The sequence below is a fragment of the Bombina bombina genome, chromosome 6 (genome assembly GCF_027579735.1).
Source record: "Bombina bombina isolate aBomBom1 chromosome 6, aBomBom1.pri, whole genome shotgun sequence".
Classification (NCBI taxonomy): domain Eukaryota; kingdom Metazoa; phylum Chordata; class Amphibia; order Anura; family Bombinatoridae; genus Bombina; species Bombina bombina.
Window position 1 is genome coordinate 991,940,746 of NC_069504.1, and position 13,913 is coordinate 991,954,658.

Here is a 13,913-nt window from a genome sequence, read left to right on the forward strand (position 1 = left end):
ATTGTTTGCGATGTGGGGGGGCCTCGGTTTAGGGGTTCATAGGTAGTTTATGGGTATTAGTGTACTTTGTAGCACTGTAGTTAAGAGCTTTATGTTAGCCCATAAAACTCATAACTACTGACATTTTTATGCGGTAGGAGTCTTGACAGGAGAGGGTCTACCGCTCACTTCTTCCAAGACTCGTAATACCGGCGTTAGGCAAATCCCATTAAAAAGATAGGATACGCAATTGACGTAAGGGGATTTGCGGTAGCCAAAAGTCGCGGAAGAAAAGTGAGCGGTAGACCCTTTCCTGCCTGACTCGTAGTACCAGCGGGCATTAAAAAGCAGCGTTAGGACCCCTTAACGCTGCTTTTTATAGTTAACGCAGAACTCGTAATCTAGGCGAAAGATAAGTCAGTCTAGCACAGCACCTTTGTATGGGGTAAGGGGGTAATGGTGATTCCTTTTTAAATACCTGCAGCACGTGTGGAAGGGCTCAAATATATGTTGTGTGCAATTTTACACTTAAACTCCTTTAATCTGACATTAGGATCCAGATAATATAAACATTTTGTAGACCTTTTTCCATACTATTTACCATTGTACAGTTGTAAAGTGTGTGTGTGTGTGTATATATATATATATATATATATATATATATATATATATATATATATATATATATATATACACATAGGGTTATGTATGGCTATGGCTATGCTCATTAACATAAATTTTAATAAATAATTAAACAGCATAACTCAAAAACTAAAGCTGCTAGGACTGATTTTAAAGGCTCATTTGTTTATAACTAGTATTCTTCACACTCAGAAGAAGTTTCACTTAAACAGAGGCTTTCTTACAATATTTATTCTTTATTTTCTACATTGACATGAACCTTAAAAATACCAGCCGTGTATGTATATATGTATGTATATGTATATATGTATCTCTCTCTCTCTCTCTCTCTCTCTCTCTCTCTCTCTCTCTCTCTCTCTCTCTCTCTCTCTTTCTCTCTCTCTCCCTCTCTCTCTCTCCCCCCCTCTCTCTCTCTCTCTCTCTCTCTCTCTCTCTCTCTCTCTCTCTCTCTCTCTCTCTCTCTCTCTCTCTCTCTCTCTCTCTCTCTCTCTCTCTCTCTCTCTCTCTCTCTCTCTCTCTCTCTCTCTCTCTCTCTCTCTCTCTCTCTCTCTCTCTCTCTCTCTCTCTCTCTCTCTCTCTCTCTCTCTCTCTCTCTCTCTATATATATATATATATATATATATATATATATATATATATATCTATCTATATATATATATATATATATATATATAATTAAATGTGATTAGAAAAGACTAACAGCACCAATCTACAGGTATCCTATGTTATCCTCACCATTCTGTTTAAAACAAATCTTATAGAATGGTGGTGCAGAAGATAGAAAATTATTCATTAAAAAAGAGAAATAGGGGAAACTGATTCCTCTGAAACAGCTACCCAAGTCTATCTTGGTCAGCATTGATAATTGCAAAAATATATAATACCCTTATCCAGGATGCCACATATTAAAATACAAAAATTAATTAAAACACTGAGATGTAATACAAATAAAGCAACATATTATTTATTTGCCAAAAGTCAATCAGAATATTAAATATAGTAGTTAAAGCCTACCACAATAAACAAAAAAAATGAAATGCATGGCAAGATAATCCTATGTTACAAAAGTGACCGGTCACAGAACCAATTTGAGGGAACTCCCGGGATTAAGTCATAGTAAATTATTCCATCCCTGATAGTCTCTCTTATAAGCTCTCAAAGAGAAGTTTAATCTCCATAGAGTCAAATGGTGCGTGTCTAAGAATAATTAGACTCCTACAGAGTTACTCTGAGTCCTTAAATACAAAGAAGGAGCTATGTCTTGCAGAGGCTACCTAGGTTCCAGGCCCAATAGTCGAAGAAACATATATATATATGTGCATGCCGGCACTTCATCAGACTTTATAGGGCATCCAACTGATGGTGTTGAATACTTATGACCCCTCTAGGAGCAAATTATAGCATAGTTCATCATACCTGCATACTCCATATCGGTCTCAGGTTTCTGGCAATCACAAAAATCATTGAGAAAAAGTATAGCGATACCGATACCTTTTACCTCATCTTGAATACTCTTGAACTTAGCTTTGTGTATTCATATCATGCATCTCCCACAGCCGCTCAGTCTCATTTGGAGGTATATTGTTGTGTTCCTTTATTCGTGATGGCCAACCTACGGTGTCTATAGCTCTACCTCACGATACCGGTCTGTTGCGTTGACTTGAGTAGCACAACATTCAGGGGGTCAGCTGATTCCCCTGGTTTCCATTTGTTAACTTCAACTGCTACGCGCGTTTCACCCGAAACCTTCTATTTTAATCGGGCTTCATCTGGCGTGTAGTTCACTCAGTCTTCCGCTGAGTTCTTCTTTCCATTTTAGGTTAATGCCCTCAGGGTAAAATAACTTTATCAAACATTAACTTGCAACATACTTACAATTTCAAGTATTATACATTGATACAGTTTGTTTTTTATTATTTGTGTGTTATTTTGTGATTGCTATTTTGTGAAAACACATTGATAGTGACTCCCTTTTTATTTGATACATCTCAGCAATCCTTTTTTGTGTATATATATATATATATATGTATATGTATATGGCAGAATTCAGTCCTACCATTATCATGAGTTTATTTTACATTATTTTTGTTATTGTTACTGAAATGTTATTTTAACCATTATATTAACTCCATTAGTTCTGTTAGCAAGATATTTGGGAACCCTTAGAAATATAGTTATTTCTTAAAGAAACGGCGCATAATTTATTTCTTCATTTAGTCCATAAGGGGTTAATGCTTTAAGATTATAAATCCACCTACATGTGTTTTGGAGAAGATTTTTGTTAATATAAATGGAGACTCTCTAACGTTATTGTGGAGTATCTGCTGAACCTTGTGTCACTCCAGTTATTTGTATGCCTTGCAATAAACCTCAATAAAAATAAAATGATCAAATCTGCCTGCAGATTGTGTTAAAAAGCCAGTAAACTTGTGAAAAATAAAATTTCATATTTCGAATTTATTTAACTAAGTTACATTATTTAAGCTATAATAAAATAAAATAATTTCTTATGTAATTTTTTTATTAATTACATTACTATGTATGAGTTGTTGGGCATCTGGCATCAGTCCTCCTCCCTAATCCGTACCTTATTAGGGCGTGGAGTTCCCCAGGGATCAGTACTGGGCCCTGTTCTTTTCAATATTTTTATTAATGACTTGGAGCAAGGATTAAATAGTGACATCTCTATTTTTGCAGATGATACTAAGTTAAGTGAGGTCATTAGGTCAGAGCAGGATGAACTTTCATTACAAAGGGATCTGCAGGTATTAGAAGTATGGGCAGGTAAATGCAAAATAAGATTTAATTTGGGAAAATGCAAGGTTCTACATTTTGGAAGTAAAAATAAACAGTCAATGTATTATTTAAATGGGACAAGACTTAGCCAAACAGAGGAGGAAAGGGAACGGGGAGTGGTAATAGATAATAATCTAAAGATGGGTGCACAATGCAGGGCAGCAGCTTTAAAGGCTAGTAAGATACTAGCATGTATTAAAAGAGGCATTGATTCAAGGGAGGAAAGCATAAATCTGTCACTATATAAATCCCTAGTAAAACCTCACCTTGAGTATGGAGTGATAGTCAGTTCTGGGGACTGATCACAAAAAAGATATTGCAAGCTAGAAAAATTTCAGGGAAGGGCAAAAAGCTAATAAGGTGAATGGAGAATTTAAGCTTTGAAGAGAAGAGAGGCTAGCGAAACTGGGTCTGTTTTCTCTAGAAAAAAGGCGCTTGAGTGGTGACATGAGTACTATATATAAATGTATTCAAGGCCCATATACAGAGATGGCAGAAGCTCTGTTTATTCCAAGAAAATTGTTTGTGACAAGATGTCACAATTTAAGGTTGGAGGAAAGGATATTTAATCTCCTGCAACGGAAACGTTTTTTCACTGTAAGAGCAATAACATTTTGGAACTCATTACCAAAGGTGGTAGTAAATGCCAATACCCTAGATACATTTAAAAATTGGTTAGATACATGTATGGCTAGAAAAAAAATTCATGGATATGATTGCTTGTATTACATGGGTCACCTTTTAGTGGGATTAATTTATGCTCAACTAGAGCTTTTTGTAAGTATATTAGATTTGTATAGGTTGAACTCGATGGACTTCGGTCTTTTTCAACCTCATCTACTATGTTACTATGTTTCCTGAACTATTGTGCGGCCCTCATGATGATGCAATCATGCTTCCATTACCTCCCAGCTAAGCCTGCACACTTGGAAAGCTTGACTGCCTGTCCACTTTTTTTCTGTACCATTGCACAACATATTCCCAGAGCATGCGCAAGAGGTCCATTCTGCAGCTCTTTGTAAACCTCTGGAGACTGACAAGTGCGCTTATAGCATCTAGTTATATAGCGTGATTGATATTGCTATAATTGGATGTGCCGTAATTTTAAAGTAAAGAAAAAAAAAAAAAAGCAGCGACCCCATGGGTGGTCTGTTGACACTCCCCTGTTGTAAAGTTTTATACAATTTTTATGGATATAATACAAAGATTTTTTTTTTAGTGTATAAACTTATAAGTAATACATAGGGTATGTTTAAAATTGTAAAGTTTACTGTCACTTTTAACATGAAATTTGAATATCAAAATGGTATGATTTAGTATTATAAACATGTAAAATCTGGTATTATTAGACTATTTTGATAATTTTCATTCAGTTTATAACCAGCATTTTTTCTGGGGTACTTGTAAATTAAAGGGATATTAAACTCCTATTTCCATCATACATATGAAAGAGCACCTATTGAACCTGAATGTACAATTTTAAACATGTTGCAGTTTAGTTCTATAAACAAACTTACATCTTTCTCTTAGTATCCTTTGTAGAATCTTAGAGATATATTCAGGAACATGCACACCTAGCACTATATGTATAACAGTTTTACAAACATTATTGTAAACACTGCTGCCATATATAGTATTCTCCTGAACCTATGTAGATATTCTCTAATGGAAATGAGCAAGGTTTTAACAAAGAGAAATTTGATATGTGAATTGATTTCTTTTTTTTTTTTTTGTATGCTCTACCTGAATCAATTCATTTGGAATTTCATGTCTCTTTAAAGGGACAGTTCACCCAAAAAATGTTCTCCCCGTTTACATTATCCCCAATGCTCCATTGTATTCATAAATGGAAATAGTCCACAGCTGCATTCATTACTTTTGGGAAATAAGAACCTGGCCACCAGGAGGAGGCAAAGACACTCCAACCAAAGGCTTAAATACTCCTCCCACTTCCCTCATCACCCAGTCATTCTTTGCCTTTTGTCCCAGGAGGTTGGCAGAGAAGTGTCAGAATTTAATTTGTCTCTTATGGAGGGTAGTACTCTTCAACATGGGACGGGAGTTTTAAGTAATCCTGTCAGTCTCTCAGTGAGGGCTTGGATGAAAGTTGGAGTCCGGAGATGCAGGAAGAGCCTTTCTGCGAAACCATCCCGACTCATTTTAACAGCTCCTCAAGCAATCAGCGTTTTCAAACTTCGCTTTGCTGCCTGCTTTATTCTTTCAAGTCCATGGCGGAGGCGAGGCTACTGTCTGTCACACTTGAAGGCCCATGTTCCTGTTCCACGGCGTAGATTCCGGTAAGATCATTTCATTTTACTTCTACATGAATGTACTGTAACTCATTTGTTCCTGCGAACTCCCATGGAAACTACAGGGTCTCAGTGAAACTCCTTTAAGTGTCTTGGAATCAAGGGTTAATATCTCCTGAGGGGGACTATTGAACAGGGTTTTTTTTAAATCATGTTTGTTATGTGATTCAATCTGCTTATGTGTAGTGTTTACTGGGCTCGTGGCTTAGAACTGTTGAAGTGACGCTACCTTAATGTTTGGCACGCATTTTGTTGGACTGTACGGTTCACCTTGTGACCGAGCGTGTTACATTCTTGTCTTCTATTTCCGCATTCCTGACTGTGTGGCAAAGGAAAATTTTAGTCCGCTAGTGTCTGGTACATAGGAGGTGGTGAGTGCCCCAGCCATTGTGGGTGTCAGGTGCCGTTCAAATTGTTTTATATGTAGTCTAGTTTTGGGTATCCTTGATCCAGTTATGGAGAATACTGATGTTGAGATTGGTCAACATTCTGATTCAGATTCTTCGTCCTGTGAAGAATGCGAATTGGCCCCATTGACTCAGGTCAGTCGGTTATGTTCTTTAGGCCGTCATAGAGCGCCTTATTCCTCAGGCTCGGAGATTCAAGAGACTGCTGAGCCATCCACCTTGGGGGGCCCTGTCCTCCGGGAGGTGAGTTCCCTACCGTTTTCTACTACTACACATGCGGGTAACCCAAGTTATGTGTTTCCCTCCTCGGTGGGTGGATTGTTTCCCCCGGAGGTTGTGTCACGTCTTCGCTTTTACATACTTTTGGTGCTAGCGCGTCTGCAAAGTCCAGATGTTTGTTCGCAATTGTGCACGTTCCCGATTGCCCCAGGTCCTTCGGCCTCTGGAGGGTATGAACAGTTCCCTGTGGGTGTAACTGTGCCTGAGTGTTGTGCCTTTCATTACAGGCAGGCTCGCCTTAGTGTTTTACTCAGACACATTTTTGAGCTGCAGGGGGACCCTATCCTTCTTGGTTACGAGACTTATCAGTCTCCTCCTTTGAATGGCTCACCTCGTTAGACAGGGGGGATAAAGTTATCTCCTTTAAGTCTTGTTATCGAGATCCTTCCCAGTTTTGTTGGAAGAACAGGGTTTCCTTAGGCTGGTCCTGCGGATCTTTCTTTTCTTCTTGGGCATTAAAGGGACAGTAAACCTAAAAAATAATGTTATATAATTCTGCACATAGTGCAGAATTATATAACATTATTTTAGTGCTATTGTTATTAAAGCTTTTTTTCCCTTTGAATTTTTTAAAAATATGCCGCTTTTACAGACCCGCTCTCTGCTGAGCGGGTCTTTGTTTTTTTACTCAGCGCATCGGGCCAGCTGTATAGTCACAGCCCGGCCCGACCGTGCCATAACATTATGTGCAGCTCACTCCTGCTCTGTCTGACAGCAGGAGCGAGCTGCACTTAATGTTATGGTGCGGTCGGGCCAGGCTGTGACTATACAGCTGGCCCGATGCGCTGAGTAAAAAAAACAGACCCGCTCAGCAGAGAGCAGAGAGCGGGTCTGTAAAAGCGGCATATTTTTAAAAAATTCAAAGGGGAAAAAAAGCTTTAATAACAATAGCACTAAAATAATGTTATATAATTCTGCACTATGTGCAGAATTATAAAACATTATTTTTTAGGTTTACTGACACTTTAACCCTCGGGTTGCCTGTCATTTTATTTTATCCGGTTAGGATTCATTTTATTTTTATTTTTCATACTATGCTATGTTTCCTGTGGGAACTTCTCTGGGATCGATACTCGCTGTTTGCTTCTACGGAAGTTGTTCGGGACACGTTAGTCCCATGTTTGTCTGTTTTTCTTCCTCCCTCTCTGAGGGCAGATTTAGCCAGCTTGGCAGTTATGACCCTAGTTGCAGGCTGGTCCTGCTTGGGTTCAGATCTTCTGTCTCGCGGCTTATTCAGATACATAGCGCCTAATATACCTTGCTGGTCAGGTTGGGTTGCCGAGTGCTCTTAACATTATTATGTTTCTTGTTATTTGCTTTACAAGTTTCAGCTAAGCATTCTCAAGAGGACTTACGGGTCCGTGCGGTTCTCAGGATTGTTTCAGTCCTAAATAGCCGTTTCTCTGGTGACTGGGTCAGTGAATTTTGCTGCGTCACTCTCTGTTGCTTCCGATACCCTTGGAACCTAGAGTATTACTTCCCACGTGTTGGGAAAATTAGAGGATTTAGCGCCTCTTTTCCGCCGGTTGCGGCGGTGTTACTTTAGGATATTTTCTTTTTTGGACTTGTTCCTTTAGTGGTTCTCTTCTTCATTGAGACCTCTTGGATTGTCGGTTTCTCCTTGTGGATGGTTTGCCTTCGGAGGACTTGGATTCCCTTCAGGAGTTGGTTGTTCCTTTTTCAGGACTTTAGACAGTGAGGTCTTTTTGGGCTCTGGTTAGGGGTCCTTCCCCAGTGTTGGGAATGCTCTAGATCTCATTCTTGGGATAGAAGAGGTCCTAGTAGTTTTCCACTTATATAGTTCAGGTATTGCCATCCTGGTGGCATCCAAACCCATGTTTTACTGTCCTCTGATTTCAAATCTGAGGTGATGTGGATGGTTGATGTTGCTCTATTCGGGTGACTTGTCCTCTCTGTTCCCCTGGTTTTTGGCGCTCTGGGCTAGCTGGACAGCTAGCTCAGCATTCTAATGCTTTGTGGCTACTCTGTACTGTAGCAAATTGAGGGTTGCTAGTTCAATCCCTGGCTAGGTTTACTCAGCCTTTCCTCCTTTCGAGGTTGATAAAATGAGCAGTGCCTTGTGTCCCTTAGGGGGATTAGCCACTCCTTTCAAGCACAATCATGTTAATAATGCTTGGATGCCTGTTAGCTCTAGTGTCCTTTTATGGCCCTGGCTCTTTGGAGTGCTGGGCTACTGTAAGGGGTTGTCTCTTCCCTTTGGGTCGGGACTTGCAAGGGCTTCTTGCTCTTGTTATCCGGTTTATTCTGGATTTTTCCCTGGGAAGTCTTTTTTTTTTAATATCAGACAGGGAATGTATTTGCCTGGAAGTTTGTTTAATCCAAACATTTGTGGGGCCCAGGTGTCTTGTCCTGATCTTCCGGTTGTCAAGGGTTTTACTCGACGTTTTCTCTTTCGGGATCCCGCCGTGGGATGTTACCAGACCTTATGATCGTAGGACTCGCCTGGGGGTTCCAGTTTCCGGGGTACTTGGGCTTCGCCCTTGTTCTGGTTGTTCTGTTTTACAACTTGGACAGATTTATTGAGTGCCGGGGCTCCTTGGGCCGTGCGGATGATATGGTTCCCCTGGGACAGCCAACTTATGTGACCTGATGGTGGGGTTTCCTGCCTAGCAAACGGAAGGTTTGCGGTTGCTCAGTTGTCACTTTTGTGCCTGTTATGTGTGCTAGCACAATGGTGTTTTAAGGGTTTCTTCTGTGTTTGTCAGTGACGTGGCCTTGTGTCCTCTCGGTTCTTCCTACGTCTTCCTGTTTTATGGGCAGGTGACGCTCTCCTCTTCAGGGGGCTCTTTGTCCTCCTTATGGAGGTGTGGTTCCCTTTTTTGGGGGACTCTCCTGTGTTCGGGAGGTTGGAATAGATGTTTATCTGGTTCGGGGATTGGTCTGCTCTTTGAGTTGTTCCTTTCCATCTGGGGAGCTGCTGGCTCCGCATTGAGACTTAGTCAAGTGGCCTTGCTAGATCTCATTGTGTCTAGCGCCTGTTTGTTTGTCTTTAGATTGAGGATTCTTCCTCCGTTTTGGGGGGCAGGTCTTGGGGTTCCTTTATGGTTCCCTTACTTCAGTTCTTCCGTTTGCTTGGGCTGGTCCAGCTAGGTGTAGGATCTAAGATCTGATGTTCATCTTCAGGTCTTAAGGGTGACAGTGGACCTTCTTTTTTTAAAGGTTCTGTGCCCCTCCCCCTTTACGATCTGTGAGTAGGCTTGGCGCCTTAGATTGCCTGGAGAGTGTCCTCTTCTTGGAGGTTGGGCAATCTCTGTCTTGGGCCGCTTCTTCCTTACGGATAGTGTTTTATCCGTTTCTTCCTACGGATGGCAGCAACTTACTGGTCTCAGATGTTTTCTTCTGAGTTTGCTGCTTGTAATTTTCTGTTTGCTCAGTCTATGAGTTCTGACGTTTTGAGGACTTTGTCTTCAGCTGTCTTTTTAGGTACTGTTTGGGGGATGTTTCTTTTGCTGATGCCCGGTTACTCCTCGTGGGTTGGGTGTCGTCTCCCCTTGTTCTCGGGATCCATTCGGGTCTCTGTGGACTTGTCCGTCCTTTGAGGTTTTTTTTTTTTCCTTTATAGATTTTGCTGTACCTTTTTGGGTATCCCTTGGTTTACCCTTGTTCTCTTCTTTTTGGGGGGATTTTGATACTGTACTAGTATGCGGACCGACTGCTGGGCTACGGTTCTGCTTGATGAGTGTTGGCTCGGTGAGTCTACTTATGGTCTCTAGTTAGGCCTTTGGACTATCTGTGGGTCAGTGTCCTTGGGCTCTTTCCTTCTAGTTATTTTGCCCGGCTCCGACAAAGCGGGGTTTGGTTGGGTTGTGGTTTATTCAGCCCTGGTGTCCTCAGAATGGGCCACCTATTGTATCCTCCCTTCTTTGCATTCAGTGTCCTCTATAGCTTGGGTATTGTTTTCCCAAAAGTAATGAATGCAACTGTGGACTCTTTCCATTTATGATGAAAAACTTAAATTATGCTTACCTGATAATTTTCTTTTCTTCAGATGAAAAGAGTCCACAGCTCCCCACCCGTACTTTTTATGTGGGGCGTCTCTTAGTTTTTATTCTTCTGGCACCTTTTCACCCTGGTATTTCTTCTACTGCTCCTTGTTCCTCTGCAGAATGACTGAGGATGAGGGAAGTGGGAGGAGTATTTAAGCCTTTGGCTGGCGTGTCTTTGCCTCCTCCTTGTGGCCAGGTTCTGAATTTCCCAAAAGTAATGAATGCAGCTGTAGACTCTTTCCATCTGAAGAAAAGAAAATGATCAGTTAAGCATAATTTAAGTTTTTAGCTGCTAGAGTGTATTAAATTGTTTACAAGTAGCTCCTTTACTCCTATTTCAGCTTTTGAAATAGCGGAAGTAGCCTGTGGTATTCCCACTTATACTGAAAGTTTCTATACTGGAGCCTATGCTATTGATACGCCTATGTAAACACAGCCAGTTGAAGAAATTACACCCTCAGTGGGGTGCAGGATAGTTAAGTAATCAAATTATAATTTTTTATTGTTCTCTCTAAGTATTGAGCTTTGGTTTTCCAGACAAATATAAGATAAGGAAGCTTGTATGTGTACACAAAATGATAACATAATGATATCTGATATTACCTGAAACTCAACACTTTGTAATAGGCTGTGGTTTAAAAGCACAAAGCCAGCTACTTCATATACACAAATAAACCTAAGAATGCAATTTCCCAAATATTTCATACTCTGCAGCTGGTATAACAAGTCATTGAAAATACATTCAGTGTTCCGTCCCTTTAAAGAGCCAGTAAAGAAACACAAGTCAAAATTAAACTTTATTGATTCAGATATAGCATGCATTTTTTAAAAAAAACTTTCCAATTTACTTCCATTAACAAAATTTGTTCAGTCTTTTTATATTTATACTTTTTAAATCACAGGCTCCTATTGAGCAAGTGCAAGAATTGACAGAATATACATATATGCATTTGTTATTGGCTGATGGCTGTCATATGATACAGGAGTGCTGGAAATAGACATAACTGAAATTTGTCAGAAAAATTCTACTGCTCATTTGAAGTTCAGACTAAGTGCTATTGCATTAGCTTTGTATCATGCATTTGTTGATTATGCAAATCTACTGTATTTACTAAATAAATGCTAGATAGAATGATGCATTCAAAGAAATGATTAGCTTAAGAATTACATGCAGATGCATTTTTTAACGTTTCATTAGATGTTTAAATATTGACAAAATAAATGTTAATCTTAATGTCTATAAAACAATGGAAGCAGCCATGTTGTAACGTAGGTTACTTTCTCTGCTGTGGCCAATTAGGGACAGTTATAAATAGATCACTAGAGTGTGCAGCCAACGGCTGTGTGGAATATAACAGTGTTCTGCACTTCCATTTCTAACAGAAACTGAAAAGCTCACAATTTCAGAATGAAATTACAGAAAAAGGGGACGAAATAATAATGAAAGTATATTGCAGATTTGTTTTATATATGATTTATCATGCTATATTACCATCTCAAAGTGTTTAATGTCCCTTTAAGCAGCAATACCCTTGCTCACAGGCCAAACTACTGGAAAAGAATTGCTTGATACAAAATCTTATATTGTCATCAGGTTGTACTTAACTTTGTCTACTTATTTTAGGGACCAGCGACCATTTGTGGACTACGGAGATGCTGTGATGTATGGCATGGAGTCCACATCCAACCAATGGCTACAAAGGCATTCCATCTGGGGAAGGTGCGCAGTGTATCTTTGCAATTCTTTTAAAACCTGATTTTATGTTGGTTGCTAGTTTACTATATCTATTTTTGTTGTTTTTGTTTTTGTCCCCATTTTTTTAATAAGCTATGAGGTAAGTATTTTTCTTTCATGTAATTAGCAAGAGTCCATGATACATTCCTACCAGGAGGGGCAAAGTTTCCCAAACCTTAAAATGCCTATAAATACACCCCTCACCACACCCACAATTCAGTTTTACAAACTTTGCCTCCCGTGGAGGTGGTGAAGTAAGTTTGTGCTAGATTCTACGTTGATATGCGCTTCACAGCAGGCTGGAGCCTGGTTTTCCTCTCAGAGTGCAGTGAATGTCAGAGGGATGTGAAGAGAGTATTGCCTATTTGAATTCAATGGTCTCCTTCTACGGGATCTATTTCATAGGTTCTCTGTTATCGGTCGTAGAGATTCATCTCTTACCTCCCTTTTCAGATCGACGATATACTCTTATATACCATTACCTCTACTGATTCTCGTTTCAGTACTGGTTTGGCTATCTGCTATATGTAGATGAGTGTCCTGGGGTAAGTAAGTCTTATTTTTTGTGACACTCTAAGCTATGGTTGGACACTTTATACGTAAAGTTCTAAATATATGTCTTTAAACTTATATTTGCCATGATTCAGGATAATCAGTATTCCTTTTTTCAGACTGTCAGTTTCATTATTTGGGAGAATGCATATGAATAAAATATTTTTTCTTACCTTAAAGAAATTTTCTAATTGACTTTTTTCCTTGCGGGCCGTTAGGCTCGCGGGGGCAGAAAATGCTTCAATTCATTGCGTCATTCTTGGCGCAAACTTTTTGGCGCAAATTTTTGTCATTTCCGGCGCCATAGTTGACGCCGGAAGTTTACACGTGGTTGCGTCATTTTTGAAGCATGTGTGTTACAGACGTTTTTTTGCGCCAAAAAGTGTGGGCGTCATACTTGGCACCAAAAAATGTGGGCGTCATACTTGGCGCCAAAAAATGTGGGCGTCATACTTGGCGCCACTTTTTTTCACATTATTTAAGTCTCACTTTTTTTGTTGCTTCTGGTTGCTAGAGGCTTGTTTGTTTTGCATTTTTCCCTATTCCTGAAACTGTCATTTAAGGAATTTGATAATTTTGCTTTATATGTTGTTTTTTTCTATTACATATTGCAAGATTTTCCATAAATTATTCCTGGATCAGAACATACTGAGGGATTCCTGTTGACTAAGAAGTCCTACCAAAGCTAAGTTAATTTATTTTAAATGTTATGAATCTTTATCTTTAGCTATGGTTTGTAATAAGTTATCATGATAAACTTTTACATGCAGAATCCATTAGTATTTATGCTTTATGTATTGTTTTTCTTTTTACATCTTATGTACAAGATATACTTAGAAAATTTATAAGAATATTTTTCTGATTCTAGGTTAAGGCTTTGTCTGACTTTGCGCCTTCTATTAAAAATGTTTTAGGTCTTTTTCAAACTTCTTTTTGATGAAGTTTCAAATGACCAACAACATACTGAATTATCCTTCTCTGATGATATTTTTTCTCTTTCAGAACTTTTCTTCATCAGATATTGACACTAACAAATCTACTTTTTTATTTTTTATTAGAGTACATTTGTTTTTTGTTGAAAAGGTGTTGATTATTTTGGATATTGAGGTAACTAGTTCTTTTTCAAAACTAGCTAACATTTTATTTCTGCTTATTTTATCTTCTGTGTCTTCAGAGGTTTTTTTCATTCCTTCATACTAGGGAATGG

General features: G+C 39.1%; 1 protein-coding gene across 1 annotated transcript in view; it reads left to right on the top strand.

The window, feature by feature from the left end:
- The window catches only part of LOC128664034 (proton-coupled amino acid transporter 1), a 495,713-nt gene that overhangs the window by 133,927 nt on the left and 347,873 nt on the right, over window positions 1-13,913 (top strand). Inside the window, exon 5 of the mRNA XM_053718686.1 lies at window positions 12,044-12,139. Within this exon, the coding sequence (XP_053574661.1) occupies window positions 12,044-12,139 (96 nt within the window). The remainder of the gene's footprint in view (window positions 1-12,043; window positions 12,140-13,913) is intronic.